Source organism: Neophocaena asiaeorientalis, unplaced genomic scaffold (assembly GCF_003031525.2).
Source record: "Neophocaena asiaeorientalis asiaeorientalis breed wild unplaced genomic scaffold, Neophocaena_asiaeorientalis_V1.1 scaffold197, whole genome shotgun sequence".
In the NCBI taxonomy this organism is placed as follows: Eukaryota; Metazoa; Chordata; class Mammalia; order Artiodactyla; family Phocoenidae; genus Neophocaena; species Neophocaena asiaeorientalis.
Genome location: NW_020174703.1, coordinates 6,924,860 through 6,952,389, shown reverse-complemented (window position 1 = coordinate 6,952,389; position 27,530 = coordinate 6,924,860). Strand labels below are relative to the sequence as shown.

Here is a 27,530-nt window from a genome sequence, read left to right as displayed (position 1 = left end):
TAAGACACTGATGAAAGAAATTAAAGATGATACAGATAGATGGGAGAGATATACCATGTTCTTGGATTGGAAGAATCAACATTGTGAAAATGAGTCTACTACCCAAAGCAATCTACAGATTCAATGCAATCCCTATCAAACTACCATTGGCATTTTTCACAGAACTATAACAACAAATTTCACAATTTGTATGGAAACACAAAAGATTCCGAATAGCCAAAGCAAGCTTGACAAAGAAAAATGGAGCTGGAGGAATCGGGCTCCCTGACTTCAGACTATACTACAAAGCTACAGTAATCAAGACAGTATAGTACTGGTCAAACTCTTAGAGGAAAACATAGGCAGAACACTCTATGACATAAATCACAGCAAGATCCTTTTTGACCCACCTCCTAGACAAATGGAAATAAAAATAAAAGTAAACAAATGGGACTAAATGAAACTTAAAAGCTTTTTCACAGCAAAGGAAACCATAAACAAGACCAAAAGACAACCCTCAGAATGGGAGAAAATATTTTCAAATGAAGTAACTGACAAAGGATTAATCTCCAACATTTACAAGCATCTCATGCACCTCAATAACAAAGAAACAAACAACCCAATCCAAAAATGGGCAGAAGACCTAAATAGACATTTGTCCTTTGGTGCTTTGTGACCGCCTGGAGGGGTGGGATAGGGAGGATGGGAGGGAGGGAGATGCAGGAGGAAGGAGATATGGGAACATATGTATATGTATGGCTGATTCACTTTGTTATAAAGCAGAAAGTAACACACCATTGTAAAGCAAGTATACCCCAATAAAGATGTTTAAAAAAAAATCTAGAAACAATAAATGCTGGAGAGGATATTGGTTTGTGACCATCTATAGGGGTGGGATAGGGAGGGTGGGAGGGAGACACAAGAGGGAAGAGATATGGGAACATATGTATATGTATAACTGATTCACTTTTTTATAAAGCAGAACCTAACACACCATTGTAAAGCAATTATACTCCAATAAAGATGTTAAAAAAATTTTTTTAAAGAAAAGAAATAAAGAAGGGTTTTTCATGAATCAAATTTATTTCAAAGAATTAATGTACAATCAAAGCCAAATACATTCCTCGGGGTATGCCAGAAATAAGCAAAATAATATTATTAGAATTAAAGTTACTAAAAAATTAGGCATTTTTTTCTGAATGGTAATATGAAACATCATGGTATGTTATCATTATTTGACAACAGAAAACCAGTAAAACATGTTTCAATATTGACTTTTTGTTGTTCTTATAAAGGTAAAACAAACATTCCAACAGAGCAAGTAAATCATAAACTCTAGAAAGTGAGTCATAAAAAGGTGTTCTCTTTAACAGCATGCAATTCCCTACAAATAATGTATCTCATCTCAAAGCATATTTACAATTCAAACAGAGCTCTGCCAGCCACTAAAGGAACAACTCTCCACCCGTTTCATCCACAGAGATGGTGATTACACAGCTCCTCTGAATGCATATGATTTTTAAAAATAGTGAAAATCCACTTGTTCTTTTCTAGTTTATTGATTTACACATTTCAAATTTGGCCATGTTAATGACCAATGTACAAATATTTGTATAAATATTTTAAAAGACAAAAATAACAATTATATACAGTTTGCAAAGATCAAACTTTAACCATGGTACCCTCCATCTAGTCCAACGACTAGAGACTTTCCAACACCAATAACTATCAGGTACTGCACCAGGCCAAACGAAGCCTCAACACTACGTCCAGATTTATTTTTTAACTTCCAAATGCTTTCATTTTTCTTTAAAGAAAAAGTTTACAATTCACCTCCTTTTAAACTGGCAATAGCTACATAAGCAATGCCTTATGCCACAAATCAAAGCCTTCTCCTACCCAAAAGCTACTGTTAAATTGAAGTCAATTTTACCACTCAGATTAAATTCAGATGTCTAGATCCCAGATACCTGGGTATGAAATATTAAAATCTGCCAAGAGGAATTAGATATTTTTCTTCTTTTCTTTTAACATAACCCACTATATAATAGTGAACTAAATATGTTTGTTTCATAGAAACAACTTACATTTGCCAATACAGAGCAAATGGTCTATGTACAGATACATTAGGACTGCCTAACTGACAGTGAGTATTGCTGACCAGGCTCCCAGCCAATGGAGCTAATACGGTGGAGCTCTCTGCTGAATGGACTTTCCCTTCAGGATACGTCGGATCTGGAAAGGAAACCAATAGGATTTGTAAGGGTTTTTTTTTTTCTACAACCAAAGTACCACATCTCCTTCAGTTTCTTTGTAAGTAAGTATATGAAGAAATATGCAACAGTATGTGTCAAGATTTTAAGGGGACAAATAAAAATACTACAACTCCTTTTAAAGTTTACTACAGACCTGCTATAATGATCTTTGAGTAAAAGAAAGTAAAGCATCTCCATTAAAAATTATCTGAGGCCGGGCTTCCCTGGTGGCGCAGTGGTTGAGAGTCCGCCTGCCGATGCAGGGTACACGGGTTCGTGCCCCAGTCTGGAAAGATCCCACATGCCGCGGAGCGGCTAGGCCCGTGAGCCACGGCCACTGAGCCTGCGTGTCCGGAGCCTGTGCTCCGGGAGAGGCCACAACAGTGAGAGGCCCGCGTACGGCAAAAGATAAAAAATAATCTGAGGTTGAAAATCTCCAAAAGTTTAACTAAGACCTATATTCTTTTCCTAATCTTTACTGTTATTTGTGAGAACATTTAATATAATGTAGTAATCATGGTTATTATAATATCTCACCTACCTTAATGTCAGCCTCAACCAAGAACCAAGAGCCCACGTTACACACACAAGTAAACTATAATGCCCTTCGAGTCAAGATAGCTGTGACATCCAAGAATTAAAGCATCTGTGCATGACTATATGGATCACAGGAAACCCCCAGGCTCATTCAGAGTCTAGTAATTGATTTTATACCCCAGCCTGACAAATTTTATGATCTGTCTCTCAGCCCACAGCAGATAAGAAGTAACAAATTAGAAGAAAGAAGACTGGAGTAGGGGAAACAACTGACAGCTGCTAGAAGGAGACACAATGACCATGGTCTGACAATAAAAGCAAAGGAAAAGACCCTCCCTCCACACACAGAGACACAAAAAATACAAAAGCAGGAAGGAAAGTAATCCAAGAACATTTAGCAAAGAGTCAAGCAGCTCTCCATGCTCAGTACTCCCTGAGAACATCACTCTATGACTGCACACCACAAATAGCAAACCAGAAGTGAACAGTGCGCTTAGGACTCTGCCATTTACTATTTAATGATGGTCCCTATGGCTGGACCCACTCTGAGTCTCCGTCTTCCCAGGTGAACCTTCACCCTGCAAAGTTTTCCTAACTATTAAGTGGTATAATATACAGGAAAACTCTACAAATCATCAAGTGATTCGTTTTAAGCTATAAAGAGCTCCACAAATATGAGTTACTATAATATTATGGTCATAGCGAGGGCTGTAAATCAAAGGCAAGGCTAAATTGCATTCCATATATTTTATTTTGTGATTATTAAAGTATGTAACGACCCACAGCCACAATCTCTTGTTTCCTCCAGGGAAAGAGTTTCATCAAAAATATTTTAAGTTCTTCCAAACGTATGGACACCAAGGGGGAAACTGGCGGTGGGGGGTTGGTGGTGGTGGGATGAATTGGGAGATCGGGATTGACATATATACACTAATAAGCATAAAATGGATAACTAATAAGAACCTGCTGCTTAAAAAAATAAATTAAAAATATATAAGTTCTTAAAAAGAGTCAGTTCTTGTTATCAAGAAAAGTTTATAGTCATATGAAACTGTTCAATCCCCAAATATAAAATATTGGGTTGGCCAAAAAGTTCATTCAACTTTTTCGGAACAGCTTACAGTGGAAACTGAACGAACTTTCTGGCCAATCCAGTAGAACCATATGATGAGAAAAGCATAATTTTATTTAAAGTATAAAATATTTCTAGGTTCTAAATTATATAAATAACCTTCCCATTTTTTATTTAGGATCAGTTAGTAGACAGAAATCATTGTTAACAGCTAATGTTTACTGAGCAGCACCCACTTATGTGCCTGGGACTATTCTGAATACTCTATAAATACTGACTCAATTAATATGCACAATATTTGAAGGCTCATCACTTACTCACAAAACTAAGATTCTCTTTCTTTAGTGTGTGCAGGAACCTTGGTTCCTCCTCTTTCATCAACTTCCAAATGTCAAACCATTCTGACTTAGCCCAAACCCAAGTTTGTGTCCTGGAAGAAAAAGAAAGACTACCTGACTTCTGACCATTTGGGGTCCATGGATAAACTCTCAAATTTCTTACTTTTCCTTTGGAGACAAAGCAACTGACTCTAAAGGGCTACAGTGACCACTGTTGAGACACAGATGTTGATAAAGCCCACCTGAAGAGTGCCAGCTGGCCCCTGCCCCTTATGTTTCGGAACAATGCCTCAAAGTATTTCTTCTCCCTTCTGTGGCCCTCACCTGTTCTCCCACAGGGCCATCAGGAACCAAATGTACTGGCTGTTCATTCTCCAAGTTCCGAGTACTTGGGTCTGCTCCCTTCCTCATCAACAGGCGGACTGCATCCAACTGTGTCACCCGATATTGCAGGCTGGCAGCAACATGGAGGGCGGTGTTTCCATTGTAAGCCTAAAGACAAAGAGACAAAACGACACCCATCAGGAAGGGAGACTTTCATGAAAGCAGCTCAAAAGCTTGAAGAAGGTATAAAGAAGGTTATTCCAAATCTTGTGCAGTTCTTGAACACTTCTAAAAGTACCTTTGCATTCACAAAAGACAGGTAACTGGGCAGTTCCAAAAAGAGGCGAATGAGTTCCAGATTTGCTTCTTCAGCTGCCAAATGCAGGGCTGTGCGGCCACTTTTACGATCCTTGTCAAAGGCAAGAGGGGGAAAAAAATGAACATCCAGAAACCATGCCCTGGATATGCTTCTCACCCAGTCTCTCATATGTCTGGTTCACCCTTGGAGACTCACTCGGAGTGCCCCCTTCTCCACAAACCCTTACTGCAACCCAAGTTCCATGGAATCTCTCAGTCCTCCTAATTCCCTTTTATCACATCTACCCTTGTATACCGGGTGGCCATAAAATATAGAAACATAGACTATGCTGTTTTATCATGTGCTGTAATATAAGAAATCATTTACTGTGTATTCGCCTATGTTTCCAGACTTGGTGGCCACCCTGTAGACTTAAAATTAGCTATATCTCTCACCATTTCTACTAGACAGTAAGCTTCCCAAGGACCCAAGTGGCTTATGATTTAGGTATTTTCCCCTAGGGCCCCTAACTCAGTACCTCAGCCTTGTACACAGCAAATACTCAGCAAATAAACCTCAAATTTAAAGATAGTAAAATATTTTCCAGTTTAAAAAACAGAAGATTAAGTCCAGATCCAACAACAATGAAGAAACCCTTACAAAATGCACTACCTTTAGTATCTGTGTATAACAATGGAAGCAAAATGAAAATATCAATTTCAAGCACTTTCTTTTCCTTTCAAATAAAGACATTCGTTTCACAGCTAAATGATCTTTTGAATAATAATCCATAGATTAAAAGCAAATCAAGAAAGCAGATGAGGTGATCTTTTAAAATCTAAGCTTAACTATCCATACATTGCTACTCCATTAATTTAAAAAGATGGCAGAAATAAAATAAAAAGGGGGAAAAGTTTTAATCTACACTTGGGAAGAAGGTCTTCGGCTATAACCACGTCTCTCCCACATCCTATTTCCAAACTCTTCTGTGAATTTTACCTTAGCTTCCACTGCGGCTCCCATTTGAATCAGACACTTAATTGTATCAACTAGACTCTTATTCTTCAGCAAAAGCTCCTGAACTTCAGGTGAATGGGGCTGTTGATTTCTCTGGAGTTCGTGAACCACAGCATTGTGGGCCACAACTGCACAGTGTAGAGGGGTCAGGCCTAGAAAAAAGCATAAGAAAGCAGTGGTCAAGCATCCCATCAATTCTTTTAGTTGTTCTATAATTACAAACCTTGAGGGTGGCCTCTCACATGACCTACATATGGGCTCCACAAGAACTAGTAAGGTAATCTGAGTAATCCCTCCATTGGGTCTTAGTGCTAATTTTATCTATAGAATATTTTAGCTTTAATTACCTCCCTTCCTTATTGGTATTGAACTTAATACCCTTAGAATTAATGGGCCCCTCTCTCTGAATGTTTCTTCACCCAATAATGCATCAATCACTTACCATCATAGTTAGTTGACTCCAGATCCACAAACTGATTGCTCCCCGCTGCTCCCTTCTGAATTGCCTGCAGAATTTAAAAACAGACATCTATCAGCAAAAGACAAACTACACAAATACTTATCTACTACTGTTCCAAGAAAGGAGTAAGTCAACTCAAAAGAGAGCATTGCAACAGGCAATCTACATCCAACTCCTAATATCCAAGCTGTACCCCTTTGGCTCTATGGTAATGGGAGCCTGGCTCGCTGCCTCCTACCTGAAGCACCTGGGAGTGGCCCTTCTCAGCACAAACATGCAGGGGGGTTCTTCCCCAGCAGTCAGTCGTATTCACCTGGGCCCCGAGGTTCACCAGATCCTGCACGATGAGGTGCTGATTGGCAGCCACTGCCACCTGAAAGGCACTCTGTGGACATTCAGAGGAAAAAAATATTTTTTAAAACCCATAACACTATAGTAACAAAGAATATGAACCTAAACTAAGACTGAGGGGAGAAAACCCCACATAGAGAGAATAAATCCTGTTAATAAGCAATAAGATACTGTAACACAAGGAAACTAAAATAAGCTTAGGGTGCAGCTTTATTATACCCAGTTAGTCTTTGGTCAAATAACTACATAGTTAAAGTTAATAACTTCAAGGTTGGCAGTGACAAAGAGTCAACATCCAGAAGTTAATATTAACTAAACTCTCTTGGTCTGGAACTCTGAAATGATCTACACATAAATATGAGACCGGCCGTCACCTTGTCCCCATGACCACACTTTGCCATTTCCCTCTGTCAAGATCCTCACCTGTCCATTGTGCTCTTTAATATCCAGCATGTGAAGCGCATTCATCTTTCTTGCAAGGACATAGGAAAGTGCCCTTCTCCCCTGGGCAACAGCAATATGGAGGAACCTGGGGAAAAACAAAAGGAAAAGAAAAGAAGTGAATTATTTATTTCACTAAGTTCATCCTTTTTAAAAAAAATTCTTCCTTTAGCCCCTTTCTTGATATGTTGGTGTATTCAAATCAAACAGTACAGAGCATAATTTGTCTTTTCTGCTATGCTGACAATACATCTGAGTTGCAACAAGATGAATTAGGTTACCAGAAAAAAGAAGTACGCCAGGCACCATGCTGATTGCTTTAAATCCATTATTCTTAATGTTCATAAAAACCCACTGAGGGAGGTATTATCATTTTACATGCCCAGAAACTGAGGCATAGAGAGGTTAAACAATTTGCCCAGGGCTTCCCTGGTGGCGCAGTGGTTGCGAGTCCGCCTGCCGATACAGAGGACACGGGTTCGTGCCCCGGTCCGGGAAGATCCCACATGCCGCAGAGCGGCTGGGCCCGTGAGCCATGGCCGCTGAGCCTGCACGTCCAGAGCCTGTACTCCGCAACGGGAGAGGCCACAACAGTGAGAGGCCCGCGTACCGCAAAAAAACAAAAACAAATACAAAAACAAAAACAACTTGCCCAACACCACAAAGATGTCAGAACAGATCAGTATTCAATCTACAAATCAACTCACAGTTGATCATGACCAACTAACCATGATCTAACTGATTTTGCTCTACAGACACAATCTATGCTAATCTTTCAAAACCAATTATTCAAAGACATGTACATTTTTATTAATTTAGAACAGGTAATTTGTTCAGCCAGAAAAAAAAAAGAAAGGAAAACTCTCGCTTGAAATATGAGCTATCATTCTACGCCCACTAGTCATCTTGTTTAGCCAACCACTTACTCAGATCTAAGCTGGCATCCCCTAGAGAAATTCTGTGCCCACTATGTCCAGCAAGCATGGCTTACCAAATCAGCTCAACGAGATAAAGGGACATACTCACGTGTCACCATCTGCATCCTTTGAAAGAAACTGGTCTTGGGAGATATGTGCCAATTTGCTTTCTTCCTGCTCTACTTGCCACTGAAAAAATGACTTCCCTAACTGTGTGGTGTTCATTGGATTTCCGACGATGTTCGGGAAGGGCAGTGGTGTGTTTAAAGGGGCAGAGCCTGCATCATGCCTCGCCAGGGCCTCACAGGCACTGTGTGACATCATGTTGAAGTTCTGCACGTGGGCATCATTTTGCTGCTGAACGCTGGGGGCAGTCTGTGGGGGAACAGCAATATTCTCAGATTCCCTGGGACCACTTAGAAGGGATGCAAAACTTTGGTTCAGGCAGAACTGTGGTTCTTGATGTTTGAACTGTGGTTCAAAGATGTTTGGTTCGTAGCTGGGGGACTGGGAAGTTCTGGAATAAGGACTGTATTCCAGAGCTGGGCTGTGGGTGTAGTGCTGTTGCGGCAGCTCCTGCACGTTCTGGTCCTGTGAAGAATACTCATACATGGAAGCCTGATCCATCATGTGTGGGGAGCTGCTGACTTGGAAGGGTTGGTATTTCTGAGGTGGAGAGAAGACCTGCCCTCCGTGGAAGTCCTGACACTGCTCATGGGGGGAGCTTGGAGGGACCCCCACAGGGCGCATCCAGCTAACTTGGACAGTGTTCAGGGAAACCAGGCTGCATTCATTCTTAATGTTGATAATGCTCTGAAGCAGATCAGCACTGCTGTCCTGTTTGGATTCATTGTGATGGACATCTTCCATGCTTTCCGCGGGTGTGGGCGTTTGAGGTGGCGTCTGGAAAGGGAGAAAAAATAAGTTGCGCACTTCCTTCCAAAATTATTCCAGGAATAATTTCCAATGGGTATTCAGAGGAAAATAGTGAGATACGTACCAAAAACTGGGTATGTAACAAAGCTGGTCTTTTGCAAGCTGGTCCATCAGATGATAAATCAGGGCCTTTCCTTTTCCCACTATATGATACTGTGTTCTTCAATTCTATACCCAAGAAAGGAATATGGAATCTGTGATAATTTTATTTCACAAATTTTTACCCATAATCACACTACACTGTTTTACCCTACAGCCCCCATGTTATTATAAATAGAGGTAACTCTTACCTGTGAATTGCTCTCTGTTCACACCTTGTGTCTATAAGGAAAAAAAGTTTCCAATTTAGTGTGTGATAAATGGTTTCCTGATTAACATACATCAACAAACAGACTTAGCTCTACTCCTCTTTACAGTTCACCATAAACCTTTGACATAGCTATTCTAGCAATATTTATTTTCTATGTTAATTTCCATCCTATCTTGCAACTTCCCCCATTTGCACTTTCACCTTAGTTCAACTCAGGTTAAGATAAAATTAATAAGGCCACTTGAGTTTTCCCTTTCTAGTCAAAATGTTCCAATTTAACTGAACCACATTAATTTCCTTGCCCCCAACTTGCCTTCATTTATTTATTCATTAAATTTCTCTTGCACACCTGCCAAGTACCTAGCAGTGGGCCAAGTGACAGCAATATAGCAGACAGCAGGACAAATATGTTCTCTGTACTATGGACTTTGTGGTCTACAAAAGACTTGCCCAACCTAGGTTAGCAGAGAGTAATAACACTGACAGGCTAACCCTTCTATCCCCCAACCCAAAACAAATAAATTAGGTGCCACCTTAAAATCATCGACGGCTTGTCCGGAAGCCTTCTGTTTATGACTTCGGATGTGCAACAGGAGTTCCTTCACCGAGTTCTTCACGCGAACACCTTGAAAGGGTCCTCTCTGCTGCCTTCCAACCCCCATATGGGGCTCAACTGTTCAAAAAACAAAACATATCCCAATTAAGTGTCTTCACAGACATGAATATTAATAATCTCAAAAGCATAGCTATCCAACATGATAAACTTCCCAACTAACAGACCGCAAAGCCTCTTCAACTCGCTTGCCTCATACCTTTCCCCACCAGGAAGCCTAATGAATTAAAGCTCATAAAAATATTGTTTCAGGGAACCCCAGAGCCGAGAGATAAACCGAAATTAATTCTCTGTCTCTCGGCCCTATCCACCCATGAGACAGGATCACAGATTTTGCCACCCTGACTCTCATAAATCTGTAATTATTCTAGACTTTTGAAAAACCTTGGGGGAGCAAGGAATAAATGATGAATTTTTAGCTTTTCAAACCAAAGGCTTTATGTCCATCCTCCCAGACCGGGGCACGAACCCGTGCCCCCTGCATCGGCAGGCGGACTCTCAACCACTGTGCCACCAGGGAAGCCCCACATAGAAATTTTAAAGTCTATCAATTCCACTCACCTAAGAAGGTACAAAACAAACTTCTCCCAAAGATCTCAATGTACCAAAGCCTAACATTTAACAATGTCTCAGTTTATTATTTCCCTCAGTTCAGCTACGCCAAGAAAGCTACCTAAATTCACTGAGCTTAAACGCCTTTCCACATATGCACACAGGATTTCCCCTCACCGACTGTTTTTGATCACATAGGCCTTCTAAGTAGAAAGGAAATAATCTCATTTCATATTTAAGCTTTAAAATACACTTTAAAATGCAGTACATGAGGGCTTCCCTGGTACAAAAAAAAAAAAAAAAAATGCAGTACATGAGTACAGCATTCTACTCTGGCCACTACTATGTCACAACCTCTTGGGATGAGCTGAACACAAAGTAAACACACAAAGAGTCAGGAAATGAATAATTCAGCAACCCCATTGAGAATGGAAAAAAATAAGATGGGACAAAAAACAAGGCATAATTTTAAATATATAGATATATACACACATATATATATATATATAATCAAATACATGAGAGAAACAACTCAATGATAGAGCAAACTAAACACTAGTTAGGTTTATGTTTAAGTCTAAGAATATCTTGCCAGAATCTAACACGGCATTTCTCTGGAATGACAGTAGTTAATAACTCAACGTCACAGGGAGAAAAATTCAGTTTCAGAAATCCCCTACGGTAAACCAAAGAACTAACAAAATAGTTTCAGCCAGATGAAGGCCAAATGTGGAGGGAAAAAAGGGTCTAAATACACACACAATTTTGGCATTTGCTACACACTTAACATACAGGAAGCATGTTATACAACCGAGTGGTTTAAATCACTTTTTTAAATAAAAATGACAAATCACATTTTAAACTAAAACGCAAGCAAAAAACAGGAGTGGCCAGCCGTGGGGAATACCTGAAAGAGAACGCTCTTTAAAATCATGCTGAATAGATTTTCCAAAATTTGAGATTATCTAGACGTTCGTTGGTTCACCTACAGAGGCATCCTGTTTTCCCCCTAATTATGCAACTCCGTTCATTAAGAAAAGAAGCTAACAATTCACAGCCGCAGAACGGAAACGTTACGCCTTTCTCTGCTACAGACGGTTCAACCATTCTAAAGCACACAAAACAAAAACCGAAGAAATTCTGGGCAGACTTCGGAAAATCACAGACTCAAGGTATAAACCGGTTTTCAGTCCAGCTTCACCTTACATCTTAATAATATCGGCTTCTTTTCTTTATAAAGTCCTTTTACTTAAAATTTCCACAAATACGTACTTAGAAAGAAATAAATCACGACCTTCAACCCAGTACCCAAACCCTTATCGCCGGCTACAGCCTTTCACTAAAACAGCCACAAGAAAAAGGTACACCTACATCAGATCCAAAATCTCGCCATAGTATGTGAATTATACCTTAAGAAAAGTGTTTTTTTAAAAAAAGAGAAAACCCAACGTGGTCCATTCCCCCCACCCGAAGTTAGAGCTGTGTGTTTCAAGTTACCAGGCCAGCTAAAGGCGCCCAGATTTCACAGACGGTCAAAGGGCATCGAGTGATATTCAACGCCCAGCACGGGGCAAGGGATCCAGTAGTGGCCTAATAATAATGGCCAGTGTGATTATGTACCTCCGCTAAAGCAGGCGCCGAGGCCACCTAACACCTGGCCGAGGTACTTCGCTTCTGGGCGGCCCAGATCCCCCCCCTCCCCGCGGGTGGGCCGCCCCCAAACAGGGGTCCTGGGGCCGCCCCGCCGGGGCCGGTGGGTACCTTGCAGCCGCTCGGCACGGGCGCCGCCTCTCGGCCGGGACTCTACCGCCCCGCAGGAGGACACGGACGAGGCAGAAGAGAAGTCGGACGAGTCGGAGCCGGGCGAGCCGGGCGCCGAGGGCCCAGACGACGAGCAGCCGGCGTCGCAGGCGCCGGGGGCGGCGGCGGGTGGCGACGCGCCGTAGAAGTAGGCCAGGTTGAGTGGGCTAGTCATGAGGCGGCAGTCGCCGGCCGCGTCCAGCAGCCCCTCTCCGCCGCGGCTGTCGTCCAGCAGCTTGTCCACGATCATACTCCCGGGCTCAGTGCTCGGGGACCCCAGACACCTGCGCCACCGGTTCGCTGCGCGCGGCTGCCTCTCGACTGCGGCTGTGGCTGTGTTGGGTTCGGGGACCTATCGGCTGGAGGACTGCGCGGGCACGGGCGTGGCCCCGGGCTGCCCGACTATTTAACCGGCCTTCGAGGCCAGGGGCGGAGAAAAGAGGCCACCGCCTTGCCAGCCTCCCCCGCGCCCGGCCGCGCCATTGGCGGCGTCTGGGCAGCCTCCCGGCCCCTCCTCCGGATGCGCCCCGTTTCCAGTAAAATGTACAGGATGAGGCAATGTGCCCTCCGCCCTCGCTCCGCCCTCCCGGCCCCGGCCAGACCGACCGGTTGTTTTCCTGCCCTTCACCTAGAAACCCCGATGGAACGCGGCCTCCTGGCCCTCGGACCCCCGACCCGGCCGCCAGCCGACGGATGTCGGGGCCGGCGCAGCCTCGGCGCGCTCCCAGCCTGGCCTAGGCGCCCGGGAAGAGGGCGCGTGGCGTGGGCCTCGCCCTCATTGGGCGGCGAGGAGGCGGGAGGCGGCGGTGGGAACAGGTTGGCCTGGTTCCGTGGCGTAGGAAAGTGCTGGAAGGTGCGCGCCGCGCAGCCCTCCCGCCGCCCTGCGCCGAGCTTCTCGCCAGCCCCAGCCAAGGCGTCTCCCAGCCAAGGCGTCTCCCAGCCAAGGAATCTCCCGGAGGTTCTTAAAGGCCCGGCTCCTCTCAGTTTAGTAAGCGTTTGCCAACGTACCTTTTGGCCAAATCCCAAACTGAAAGAGATGTTGAAGCCATCTTTTTCTGTCCTCAAATTATAATCCGGGCAACAATTTTTTTGTTTTTTGGATGCAGCCCAGGAATAAAAAGCGGTGTCCTGTAAAGTTCCATACTGAAACAAATACGTCTTAGCAAAATGACAAGTATACATACATGTATGTGTCTATTTACATATATGTAATTTCTTTATGCTGCATAACTGTCCATTGTGTCGGATAAGCACAGGAATTTTGCTCTTTCCTATCTTAAATACTTTAATGGAGTTACACAATTTTTGTAGTGAAGTCCAATTACTTGCTAAAACCGTGGCTAGGAGTTAGCAGGAACTAAAGATGAATGATCATATCTGTCCTTTCAAGTACATTATAATCTTTTAAGAATGATAAGGTAAGTACACACATGCTATATTAAAAGAAACCAATTATGATTAAATACCATGAGGGATACAAAGTTCAGTGAGTGTCCTAAAAAGAACGTCTAGTGAAGGGCAAGATGAGGTCATGAGGAAAATCTTTGCAAAGAAGGTGACATCTGAGGTTGACCCCAAAGAATGGGTGAGGTTTCAATCCACAGCATTCATAGGAAGAGGGAACAACAATGAGCAAAGAATTAAAGAAAAGGTGTCAGATAAAAGCTTACAGTCCCTTCTAGGATAGTCAAGGGAAGACCATAACATTAAATGTGAAAGGTAACTTGGTGTTTTGGGGTGGAGCACCTCCAGTAACAAGCTGACACACTGGTATTTAATAAACATTGAGTGAACATGAAAGAATTTGGGGCAGGCAAAATTAATCCGGAAGCAGCTCAAAGGAGGAGAGAAACCACTGTAATGGCCCAAGAGAGAACTGACGTGACCCTGGGGCAGAGGCAGTGGGGAAGAAGAAAGTAAGCAGAAAGAAAACAGGCCTGCGCAGCATTGCTAAAGCAGAATGCGCAGGTCGCACCGGGTTGGAGGTGGGCAGCAATGAAGGGGTCCCCAACCAGGCTATGGTTTGGGGCTGGATGACCATGTGAATAGGGATGCCAACTTCAGATCACAGAGAAATCAGGGAAAGTAGACTGTTAGGGTCCCAAGAGGAAGAAATGAGGGAGGCAGGGGAGGAGGGAGACAAAGAGCTTGAACTGTTATTCAGTATTGATAGGTGGTACAAGACCCTGGTGCAGGTGCTAAAGTAAATATTTCCTTGTTTCTCACAAATGTTGTATTGCCCTAAGAACTTCTTGCTGCCTTTCCCTCCTGCCAGTTTTTGAGTTTTGGTAAATTTTTTTAAAAATAAAAAGAAAACAGCTCCCTTGATGTATCTGCAGAAAACAAGGCTCCAGTAATTGCAGTTCCTCAGAAACCAAAATCACTTAAAAGATGCTCCAAATGAGATACTAGGCTTTCTCAATAAAATCTATTTGGATTTTTTTTCCTTCCCACTAACATTTTATGTATAATAAAGGCCTTAAATGGCCATCCAAATAAATTCACGGCCAATATTTTTTTTTACGAAATTAATTCTTGGGCTTCCCTGGTGGTGCAGTGGTTGAGAGTCCGTCTGCCGATGCAGGGGATGCGGGTTCGTGCCCCGGTCCGGGAAGATTCCCACATGCCACAGAGCCGCTGGGCCCATGAGCCATGGCCGCTGAGCCTGTGCGTCTGGAGCCTGTGCTCCGCAACGGGAGAGGCCACAACAGTGAGTGCGAGGCCCGCGTACCGCAAAAAAAAAAAATTAATTCTCCCCCTAAAATTATTTCCTGTTTCACTTGGTATATAAAAATTCAAACTTCAAAATCATGGCTTCTGAAGAACTTAATAAAGATAAATACAGTCAGTAGACTAATGTTTCAAAATAAAGTTTTCTACGAAATATCAAAGCAATCATACTGTTTTAAAAGACCACAAACCACCCCCCCCTTGGGCTTCCCTGGTGGCGCAGTGGTTGGGAGTCCGCCTGCCGATGCTGGGGACACGGGTTCATGTCCCAGTCCAGGAGGATTCCACATGCTGCGGAGTGCCTGGGCCCGTGAGCCATGGCCGCTGAGCCTTCCAAAAAAAAAAAAAAAAAAAAAAAAAAAGACCACAACACACAGTCAAGAATGGTTATTTGTTAATATCACTACAAAAATTAACTTTAAATGCTCATTTAAATGTTGAAATATAAACTCAGTGTGGTCTATTAGGTTGAGTGATATGACACTGCCACTGTTCTAATCAAACATTGTGTACCATTCACTCTGTGGAGATAGCTAACCATGTTATGAGGACTCTCTGGAAAAGTCCACTGAGGCCAACAGTTAGCACTAACTTGCTAGCCATGTGAGTGAGCCATTCCAAAAGCAGATCCTCCAGCTCCACATCTGGCCTTCAGATGGCTGCAGCACTGACCAGCATCTTGAAGGTAGTAGTATGAGTAACCTTGAGTTAGAAACCCCTTTCAAAGCCACTCCCAGATTCCTGACCACAGAAACAGTATTTGAAAAATGAGCCTTTGAGAATTTACACAGTTTACACTGCTCATCATAGGTGGAGAAGAGATTAAAATCCTTATCTGTCTGAGTCTGGAGCCCAATCTTTTGCTTTAGAAAGGGAGATCAGAAGACTCATTTCCTCAAGGCTCAGATGCACGGTCTACATCTAAAGATATAGAAAAAGATGAAAATGACAGATCAGAGAGTTCCCTGATTCATGAAAGGAAGAAAACTATTCCAAAACAATTGGAAGGAACTGTAAGTATAAAATAAAAATATGATGATGCTCTTTTCCTTGGCTTTATAGATGCTAATAATTTACCTTATTGTGTCTTATGCAATAGAACATTTCTGCATAGTAATATGATGCCAGTTAAGTTGCAACACCATTTTGAGACCAGTCATTCAGAGTTTTTAAAAAGGAACTGACGTTTTAAATGAAGATGTAATGAACTTTTGAGAAGCCAAAAATTATTTGGTGCAGCTTTTCAAACCTGAGGAGAAAAATCCAGTGAAGTATCTTACAGCATAACTGGCTGAAGAAGTGAACATCATAGGTGAGAGAACAGTAAAGCCTGACAGAGTTTATCTTGCTGAATGCCTTCTAGAGGAAAAGTCAGCAAAAGAAACCATGGCACTGCCACTTTTCAATGTTATAGTAACTCATCAAATTAAAGATTTGACTGCAAACTTTAAAACTGATCTTTTCTGCAGAACTGCACTTTTGCCTTAGAAATGGATAGATCTGCTGACTGTCTGGACTTGCTATTCTGGTTGTATTCATCAGGTATCAGCACCAACTAATTATCAAAGATCTTTCATATGAATGTTTGACAACAAACATAGAGGTGCTGAATCGGGGCTTCCCTGGTGGCGCAGTGGTTAGGGATCCGCCTGCCAATGCAGGGGATACGGGTTCGAGCCCTGGTCCGGGAAGATCCCACATGCCGCGGAGCATCTAAGCCCGTGTGCCACAACTACTGAGCCCACGCTCTAGAGCCCGCGAGCCACAACTACTGAAGCCTGTGCACCTAGAGCCCGTGCTCCGCAACGAGAAGCCACAGCAATGAGAAGCCCGCGCACCACAACAAAGAGTAGCCCCTGCTCCCTGCAACTAGAGAAGGCCCGCTTGCAGCTACAAAGACCCAACGCAGCCAAAAATAAATAAAATAAAATAAATTTTTTTTAAAAGAGGTGCTGAATCATTTGAAGTATACAATATTTTTTTTGAATCTCATCATTTATCCTGGAACAGTTGTGTTGACATTTGCACTGATGGTACTAAAACAAAGGTGGGTAAAATTGCTGGTGCCTTACAACAAGTGAAGGCAATGGCAACAAAATGAACTAGTCATCATTGTATTCTTTACCACTACCCATTTGCAGAAGAAAGGAAAAAAAAGAGAGAGAAGCCAGTTTCACTTAAGAAAGTCATAGATGAAACAGTAATAATTACTAACTTTATTAAAACTTGACCCTTGAAATATATATATCTTTAATATTTTATGACAATTGTCTGGAAAGGCATTTGGTCTACTAGGTTGAATGATATGATATGACATTGCCATTTGTTCTAATCAAATACTGTTTGAGTTGTGAGCTGAACTAGTCTCTATTTTTTATGGAATACCAATTTTACTTGACTGACAAACTGGTTATTCAGATTTGGGTATTTGTCAGTTTTGGGGTTTTGTTTTTTTTTTAACACATGCAAATCATTTATTTCATTTCATTCTCACCATGATTCTATGATGTGGGAATTGTTCCCTACATTTGACAGGTGAAGATATGAAAACTAAAACAGATAGCACCACTTGTCCAGGATCCCATAGCTGGAGCTCACACATGAATGCAGTGGATCATCACTTGTTAGGTTCTTCATGACATTTTTTTTTTTCTTAAATTCCATATATATGTGTTAGCGTACAGTATTTGTCTTTCTCTTTCTGACTTACTTCACTCTGTATGACAGACTCTAGGTCTATCCACCTCATTACAAATAGCTCAATCTCATTTCTTTTTATGGCTGAGTAATATTCCATTGTATATATGTGCCACATCTTCTTTATCCATTCATCCGATGATGGACACTTAGGTCAAACATGGATTGTTGTGAATTGAAAGGAGAATTTAACATTGGAATTCATTAATGAGGAAATCTGAACTCTCAGTTACTAAAAGACTATGCAAATTTCATATAACATTAATGGCAATTATTCATTCAAACAATCACCTCACCTCCCCCAAAATTGATTTTGCTTACTACTATGGCCTGCAGGACAAATCTGGCCTATTGCACAGCCTATCTCTTAAGAATGGTTTCTACATTTTTTAAAAGTTACATTTTAAATGGTTATATAAGTGCTTACATAATATCCTCTATCTTGTCTCTTAGTCCACAAAACCTAAAATATTTACTATTTGGCTCATTACAGAAAAAGTTTACGAACCCTTGCTTTAAGCAAAAGTGCTCAGAAGCACTGCAATGTCATGGCTTTGAAGCCTGCAAACTCAGCTCTAGCACTGACCAGCTATGTGTTTTGGGGTAAGTCCTTCATCTCTGAGCCTCACTTTACTCACATATAAAGTGGACTATTAGTATCTAAATCAAATTGCTAAGACCACATGAGGTAATGTACAACGTGTGTAAAGTATCTGACACATCCTAGACATTTCATGTTAGTTCCCTTCCAGTTCCCATAAATTGTTTTGACCATTGAGTGAATCTCCAACCTACTTGTATGTGTGTGGCTGAGAGAAGCAGGGAGAATAGATTACATATTGAACAAAAACTTTTCATACCTTTTGTCTGCATAGCATTTCCCCCCAGAGCACTTTCCCACTTGTGCAATCCAACTGTTAGGAAGAAACGCAATGTATTTTTTTTTAAATCATAACTGTAGATGTTGTAGGTCAGAAAACTATTATAATGAACAAAGATGCACTAAATTAGACATGAGGTTCAGTAGACAGATTCTCCTGTTAACATCCTTCCACTTTTCTCTATTTCCAACAACCATGCTCAAATTTCATCTCTTAACCTCATTCTGGATTACATGTTGCCCTGCAGAGTTTCCTCTTCCCATCAGCCTACATCATCCTATACAGTTTAAACGTTCCATAAATGCTAGCAAACAGGGTCTAGGGGACCAAAAGACCAACCTGTGATAAAGAGTAGAGAATAGATAGAAACAAAGTCATCTTTTAGTTTCATGTGTTCTGTTCTAACTCGCAGAATCTTTGACCAGTGATTCTCAACCCCTTTCTTCCCCCAGCACACCTGAGAGGTATGATACACTCCCACCAGTAAGGTTTTCTCTGGCCACTACGATCTTCAAAATGGGGTTGTATGGCCCTTGAAAACACCTCCCCAGTGATTGTGATAGACCATTAAGGAGGAATTCCGGATCTGTTTGACAACTATTGCTTTAAATTACTTTACCCAATAATTCTAGTGCCATAGAACACTCTATGACATAAATCACAGCAGGATCATTTTTGACCCACCTTCTAGAGAAATGGAAATAAAAGCAAACAAATGGGACCTAATGAAACTTAAAAGGTTTTGCACAGCAAAGGAAACCATAAATGGTTTGTGACCACCTAGAGGGGTGGGATAGGGAGGGTGGGAGGGAGGGAGACGCAAGAGAGAAGAGAGAGCTTCCCTGGTGGCCCAGTGGTTAAGAACCTGCCTGCCAATGCAGGGGACACGGGTTCGAGCCTTGGTCTGGGAAGATCCCACATGCCACAGAGCAACTACACCCATGTGCCACAACTACTAAGCCTGCACTCTACAGCCCACGTGCCACAACTACTGAGCCCACGAGCCACAACTACTGAACCCTGTGTGCCTAGAGCCCATGCTCCGCAACAAGAAGCCACCACAATAAGAAGCCTGTGCAACGAAGAGTAGCCCCTTCTCACTGCAACTAGAGAAAGCCCGCACACAGCAACGAAGACCCAATGCAGACAAAAATAAATAATTAAAAAAAAAAAAAAGAGGGAAGAGATATGGGGACATATGTATATGTATAACTGATTCACTTTGTTATAAAGCAGAAACTAACACACCACTGTAAAGCAATTATACTCCAATAAAGATGTTTTAAAAAAAAATTCTAGTGCCATTTATACCACTCAGACTACTTGAAAAAGAGGGACTAGATCTAACAAGAGTCTTCGCCTGTATGAAACACAAGCAGATTCAGGTTTACCTTTGATTATGGTTCCTTAGAAAATAGAAGGAGGGTGGATTTGGTTTCAATGCCTAGCCTACCTATAGTTGTATTTTATGAGACACCATACCATAACCAGCAGCCCTCCTGGAGAAAATTATAGAGAAAGGTGATAGGCTTATGTTTGAATGGACTGTTAGCACCCACATAGGTACAATGAGAGGTGAATTTTTAAATACAGGTGTGATGAGGAAAAGGAAGAGAGATCTGACAGAAACCAAGGACCCGACAAGTAACCTTAATGAAAATTACAACAAAAAGAGTAGATGCAAACAGATAATCCGATAAGAGTAACCAGATTGCTAAAACACCTGGATTTTTAAAGAAAGTCACACCTACTTTCTCATAACGAGATTCTACTGCAGAGAAGGGACTATGTGATCATGATTTGTGGAAAGCAGAATTTAAGGAAAAACAGAAACAAAACTAAGTTTTTAGCCTGTATATTTCAAGAGTCTCAAATACATGCGTCTGTGTGTTCAGTTATCTAAAGATATTTGTTAAGGAAAAAAATTTTATTATAAGAGAAGATAAAAATGCAATATCCAGCAATCTATCATCAGTTTAAATTCTATTGGACAGCGCTTCCCTGGTGGCACAGTGGTTAAGAATCTGCCTGCAAGTGCAGGGGACACGGGTTTGAGCCCTGTTCCAAGAAGAACCCACATGCCACAGTGCAACTAAGCCCATGTGCCACAACTATTGAACAAAAACAGTCTATGCCCTCATGGAGCTTACATTCTACTTGGAAAGACAGACAATAATAAAATAGCTATACAATTATAAACGGGAATTCCCTGGTGGTCCAGTGGTTAGGACTCCACGCTTCCACTGCCGGTGGCCAGGGTTCTATCTCTGGTCAGGGAACTAAGATCCCACAAGCCACATGGCACGGCCAAAAACAAAATAAAGAAAAAGAAAAAGAACATTTAAAATTTAAAAATATATATATAAAGCCAGGTTGTGATAATGTGCTGTGAAGAAAAACAAAGCAAGGCAAAGGGAGACAGCCAGAGACTCTATTTTAGCCAAAGAGGTCCTGGAAAACTTCTGTATTATCTTCCAAACCTATGTGATGGCAAAGCAGTTTGAGACCTGAGAGTTCTTGTCTCCTGTCTGTTTTGAACTCTGAGCAAGCTTCCCCACTCCCACAGGTTCAACTCTGACCTGTATTAAAAACTCCAAATTCCTACCTCCAGCTCTGACCTTTTCTCTGAGTTCTAATTCCATGATGCCAAGAGTATAATAGACAGAACTAAAACCAAACTAGCTCCCCCTTGGCTCCTTTACCCCCCACCAAAAGACTATCTTCATTTTTCTAGAACTGTCTAGAGGACTTAATGTTTTGTCTCTTTCTGCTCCTTTATTCCACTGTAAAAAAAAAAAAAAGTACTAAAAGTTCCTTCTCCAAAATGCTTCCCACATATCCTGTAGTCCTCATTCTCAAAAGCATCACATTTAAGAACAGCTGGAAGTTTGTTTGGGAAAGCCCTGCTCGACCACAATTGGACCCTAGGACCTCCCATATCAAAACTAAATCTCTATGCCTCGTTTTCATACCCTTCAAAATCCAGCTGCCTCAGATCTGTTATGGGCTGAATTGTGTACCCCCAAAATTCATATGTTGAAGCCCTGGTCCCCAGTATCTCAGAGTGTGATTGTATTTGGAGATAAGAGCCTTTAAAGAAATAATTAAGTTAAAACGAGGCCATTAGGATGTGCCCTAATCCAATCTGACTTATGTCCTTATTAAAAGAGAGACACCAGGGACATATGTGCAGAGGAAAGGCCAGATGTGCACATGGGAAGGCAGCCATCTGCCAGCTAAGGAGAGAGGCTTCAGGAGAAACCTGCTGGCCCTTTGATCTTGGACTTCCAGCCTCCAGAACTGTGAGAAAACAAATTTCTGTTATTTAAGCCACCCAGTCTGTAATATTGTCATGGCAGCCCTAGCAGACTAATGCACTATCTCTTCATAGTACTATCTACTACTCAACATGCAGTCTTACAAACAATCCTGGAAAGCACTACACTAATTCTTGTCCCAAACTTCTATCCAAGCTAGAACTCTTGCCTGTAATATTCTTCATCCCTTCTTAAAAGCACAGGGTTTTGAAGTCAAACAAACTAGATTCAAATCCCAGTTTCATTCACTTAACAGCCATGTGGCTTTAATTAACTTCTCTAAGACTCTGTTTTCTCATCCATAAAATGGGTACATCACTGAATTCAGTCAGTATGTAGGTTAAATGAGGTAGTGTACATGACATGCCCAACACAACACCTGGTACACAGCATACATTCAATGGTGATAGTTGTAGTTGATATTCATTTTTCAAAGCTCCATTTAATACCAGATTGTTAAGCATTCTGGCCTCTTTGGACCACCAGCCCAACCTGAAGAGAACATAGAAGAGGAGAATCATGGAGAGAAGCTTGGAGCCCTACCCTACAGGGCCTGATGCCACCTGAGAACATTGGAGTTAATGTGATAAGCCACGGGGAGCCAGTCAGGGTTTTTGAACCGAGGAAAAGCATGATCAAAGCCATGCTTCAGGAAGGATAAAGTGACAGCTGCGTGTAGATGATCAGGACAGACACCATGCAATACTAGAGGTGACAGGTCATAAAGAACTAAACTTGAGTGGTGCTTATAGGAACGTAAAGAGGGGAGAATTGTTTAGAGAAATATTTCAGACATGTAGTCTACAAGACTGAACACTGAAAGGGAGGACAGAGTCAGAGGTCTCCCCAAGGAAGGCCTTGAGATTGCTTCAGTGCTAGCACCATGAACAGAAACATGGAGGCTGGGTGAAGATGCAGGAGCACAGGGGAGGCATCAAGCTTGATTTTAACTCTCACATTTCATTCCCTGTGCTGCTCCTGCCACTGCATCTCACCCCATATCTGCAGTCTGATCAGGTGCCTTCTTTTCCAGTAAAACTGCAAGAAGGGATTTCAAAATTAATTTACACAAAGATATAAACAGTAACCTTTCTTAAGGGCAACTCTTCATTTTAAGAAAGCCCCTGCTCCAAAGATGAACAACAAGAAACGTGGATAATTGACAAACATAAGTGAGGTATGGGATGGAGACAGCATGTCCTTTAGCAAATATTATCATTACACATTCCACCTCCTGCTGCTACGAACACTTTGGCTGCAGTCTGGTGCCATCCCTAGATTTTGACATTAGTGTTGTGTTTAAGAACCACTTTCTTATCTTAATGCTGGATGCTGTTCAACACTGCAAAAAAACAAAATTGTTTTCGTTGGCTGTTTAAAAGCTGAGACAGCACAGAACAGCAGGGCTGGGAAGGTCCATGATACATCACATCAGCCATCCTTCAGATAGTTCCAGTTCTTCTACCCTGACACTAGAGATGCCAAGGGTAAATTCAGCAGCCTTACCCAGTGCTCGTTTTCCATCTCTCCAAACCTTGTCTTCCACCGCTAATTAAACCCACCTCCTTTACCCTGGACAGAGGTATAAAATAGAAATTTCTTACAGTCTTCAAAATAGCTTTTCACACATTAGAAAACAAACAATTCTTTCACTTCTTTTTTCCACTCTGGGTTATTTATTCAATCAAAATTTATGGAGTGACCATGCACATACACTGCAGAGGTGAGGGAAAGAGATGGAGGAAAGGAAAGGAGGATGAAAATCCAAACTCCTGCAATTCTTACCCTCAACATGTTCTCGGTTCGGTTAATCTTCACTCACATCTGTGGATCACCTTTGTAGCTCTGACCCCTTTAAATCTCCCACAAGCCTTTCTAGGTTTCTTTTAAATGTGGGATTCCATGGTAAATAGTCCACATTTTCAAAAGGATCTGACCCATATTTTCTAAATTCCCAGCCATGAACTTGTTTGAAAAGTGCATACATTGTAATATGTGGGTATGCAAGGGTGAGTGTGTAGGAGAGGCTGATTTAATAGTCATGGTGCTGAATCATTCAGCAGATTATTTACCCTGAACTTCATATCACTTTCTGTCATATATTCACTGCACTCGGCCAAACACTGCACAAAATGTATTAAAAAGAAATCAACCTGGTACTGCTGCTATAGAAAATGGTAATATTAAACATCGAATTACCATATGATCTAACTCCACTTCTGGGTATACACCCAAAAGAATTGAAAGCAGAGACTAAAAACAGGTTATTTATACACCTATGTTCACTGCAGCATTATTCACAGTAGCCAAAAGGTGGAAGCAACCCAAGTGTCCATCGAGGGAAGAATGCATACACAGAACAGGGTATGTACATAAATGGAACATCATTCAGCCTTAGAAGGAATTTCTGACACATGCTACAACTTGGATGAAACCTGAGGATATTATGCTAAGTGAAATTAGCAAGTCACAAAAGGACAAATATTATATGATTCCACTTATATAAAGCACGTAGAGTTGTCAACTTCATAGAGACAGAAAGTAGAACAGTGGTTGCCAAGGGCCGGGGAAGGGATGAATGGAGAGTCATTTTTCGATGGATGTGAAGCTTCAGTTTGAGAAGATGAAAAATGTCTAAAGATGAACAGTAATGATGATTGCACAACAATGTGCATTAATGCCATTGAACTGTATACTTAATGCCATTGAACTGTATACTTAAAAATGGTTAAGATGGGGCTTCCCTGGTGGCGCAGTGGTTGAGAGTCCACCTGCCGATGCAGGGAACACGGGTTCGTGCCCCGGTCCGGGAAGATCCCACATGCCGCGGAGCAGCTAGGCCCGTGAGCCATGGCCGCTGAGCCTGCGCGTCCAGAACCTGTGCTCCACAGCGGGAGAAGCCACAACAGTGAGAGGCCCGTGTACCACAAAAAAAAAAAAATGGTTAAGATGGTAAATTTCATGTTATGTATACTTTATCACAATTTCTTAAAATATTAAAAACATTTAAGGATATAATAGAAGAAAATGTTCCTGAAATAAAGAAATATGAAAAAAAAGGAATCAGCCCTCTTCTAGAAGCAGGTGCTTTAAAAATCCATGGCAATGATGCAGACACAAAGCAAAACACAAAGAGACAACAGGCCAGGGGAAAATCTTTTTGACCTCAATTGAATAAGTATGTGTAAGAGCATTTACAGCTGTGTGTTTCAACCTTTCTTTCATTATTATACCCACTAAGGAAGTTTGTAGATATTTTTTTCCCTAATTGTCTCCTGATGAAAGTTTAAAACCACAGATAGGGACTTCCCTGGTAGCGCAGTCCTTAAGAATCCGCCTGTAGCCCATGCCCCTAGAGCCCGTGCTCCACAGCAAGAGAAGCCACTGCAATGAGAAGCCCGCGCACCAAAACCAAGAGTAGCCCCCACTCACAGCAACTAGAGAAAGCCCATGCGCAGCAACGAAGACACAGCGCAGCCAAAAAAATAAATAAATAAAACCACAGATATACTATATATCTGTTTATGTACAATGGTCCTTTAGAGGACCACAAACCATTGTGATATCTGAGATATTGCCCCCCAAGAACCAATTTTGCCCTCTTGTATGCAATATCACCCTCTTTGAGAAGGCATGACTTGCAGTATTAGCCACTCCAAAAAATGGGTGCCATGACAAATAGCAAATCTGACCGAAATAGAGAGCTGGGAATGCACACATACTAACCAACACTAAAATGTGTCCAAAAGTCTATCGCCAATATTAAAAGTATCTGCACACCACTAAACATCTGAACAAAAAGTGAGAAATTCATTTTTAGTGTCTCCAAGTATCCAGAAATTGCCATTGTAGAGATGATATAACATCTAATTGATTAACAGGTTTTTGAGAAGTTTAATTCAGATATTTGATATCATGTATAGAGAATGCAGCATTACCATTGTAATGGTAACATAACCATGACATAGTTTATTTTTCTACCTGGTAAAATGACATATGCAGATTTTATAGAAAAACTCCATAATTTTTCTTATTACCTGGAATTTAAGGAGCCTTATAATTTTGCTACTCAGAGTGTGGACCTTGCAACATCAGCATCACATGGAAGTTTATTAAAAGTGCAGAATTAGGGCTTCCCTGGTGGTGCAGTGGTTGAGAGTCCACTTGCCGATGCAGGGGACACGGGTTTGTGCCCCAGTCCGGGAAGATCCCACATGCCGCGGAGCGGCTGGGCCCGTGAGCCATGGCCGCTGAGCCTGCGCGTCCGGAGCCTGTGCTCCGCAGCGGGAGAGGCCACGACAGTGAGAGGCCTGCGTACCACAAATAAATGAATAAATAAATGCAGAATTACAAGCTCCACCCCAGATTGACTGAAACAGAATCTGTAGTTCAATGAGATCACCAGGTAATTCTTATGCACATTAAAGTTTGAGAAACACTGCCTTAAAAGACAAATACCATCCAAGTAGATTTATTTATTACTCCACTCATCCTATACTACGGAGCCTTTAGGAAGTGCAAACTGGAAAAGAATCATGCAAAAATTTAAAAAAATCACCAGATACAAAACACGCAAATTTCTATCCTGGGGCCTACGCCCTCAAAGAAGTTAGTTCAGGTAGTTGACTCACTCTTCAATAGCAGGGATGGGGCTTCCCTAGTGGCGCAGTGGTTGAGAGTCCACCTGCCGACGCAGGGAACACGGGTTCGTACCCGGGTCCGGGAAGATCCCACATGCCGCAGAGCGGCTGGGCCCGTGAGCCATGGCCGCTGAGCCTGCGCATCCAGAGCCTGTGCTCCGCAATGGGAGAGGCCACAACAGTGAGAGGCCCGCGTACTGCAAAAAAAAAAAAAAAATAGCAGGGATGGTTGAGAGCAGGTGAACGGGTTTGCCAGATGCCCGCAGCTCCTCTCTTCAGAAGCAGCAGCAGACGGCCCTTCACCAGAGGTGTGAATAGGAATGCTCTTCCAAGCCTTAGCTTTTCAGCATGGAAGAAAACATCCTGCGAGGAGCAATGTGAGCAAGCAGCAGGATTCCCCTTTCTTTATAATCCCAGCTGTTGTGTCCAAAACTGACTCAATAACTAAGAGGCTTCCTCTCCCCAAACATTAGCCCAACCACTCCCATTAATTCCACCATATAGCTTCACTCTTTGGTCTGAAAGATTTTCCCTGTGGTCTTCTTAAAATATGAAGAGTTACGGTGGTTATTAACTACCCTAACTAACTACCAGTTAAAACTGAACAGGGAGTAGATGGTAGCCAGGTGTGAGCTAGGGAAAAGGAAGGACCCTAGGGAAATCAGAGCCCTGGAAAGAGGTTGACCTCTCCCCATTGTACCTCCGCTAATATCCCAGTGGCCTGGTGGCAAGGGCACTGGCTATTGGGACACGGCCCCTCAGATTCAAATCCAAGCTCTGCCACTTACGATCTGGGGGATCTTGAACCAGCTGTCAACCCCTCTGAGCCTCAATTTCCTCACCTATAAAATAAGACTAATTATGCCTGCCTCAGATGCCATTATGAGGGCTGAATGAGATCTTGCTGGTCAACTCGCAAAACAAGTGTTTAATAAATGTTAATTCCCTATCCACTAACTCCCCCAGGAAGCAGTAGCGTATTTTCATCCACTTAGTTTGGAAAGAAATTGTTTTACCTCACAGACAGTCCCAAATTAAAGGAACAGGAAGTGCTTTAATCAGAAA

The 27,530-nt window shown here is 42.1% G+C and overlaps 1 protein-coding gene across 1 annotated transcript; it reads right to left on the bottom strand.

Moving 5' to 3' along the window:
- Positions 1-1,043: 1,043 nt before the first annotated feature.
- Positions 1,044-12,569, bottom strand: NFKBIZ (NFKB inhibitor zeta). Its single transcript, XM_024759222.1, has 12 exons — positions 12,162-12,569; positions 9,769-9,908; positions 9,216-9,246; positions 8,990-9,093; positions 8,099-8,892; positions 7,055-7,160; positions 6,519-6,665; positions 6,263-6,326; positions 5,803-5,972; positions 4,804-4,914; positions 4,506-4,673; positions 1,044-2,214 (listed from the first exon to the last, which is right to left on the bottom strand). The coding sequence occupies exons 1-12, from the start codon at positions 12,448-12,450 to the stop codon at positions 2,161-2,163; spliced, it is 2,178 nt and encodes a 725-aa protein (XP_024614990.1). The 5' UTR covers positions 12,451-12,569; the 3' UTR covers positions 1,044-2,160.
- Between the last annotated feature and the right edge of the window lie 14,961 nt (positions 12,570-27,530).

Excerpts from the sequence above, each read along its gene's own strand:
- NFKBIZ (XM_024759222.1), bottom strand. The coding sequence starts at position 12,450 with ATGATCGTGGACAAGCTGCTGGACGACAGCCGCGGCGGAGAGGGGCTG. Across the intron at positions 7,161-8,098 it reads AAGGATGCAGATGGTGACAC|GTTCCTCCATATTGCTGTTG; the intron begins GTGAGTATGTCC and ends GTTTTTCCCCAG. Across the intron at positions 2,215-4,505 it reads ATGGCCCTGTGGGAGAACAG|ATCCGACGTATCCTGAAGGG; the intron begins GTGAGGGCCACA and ends TTTCCTTTCCAG.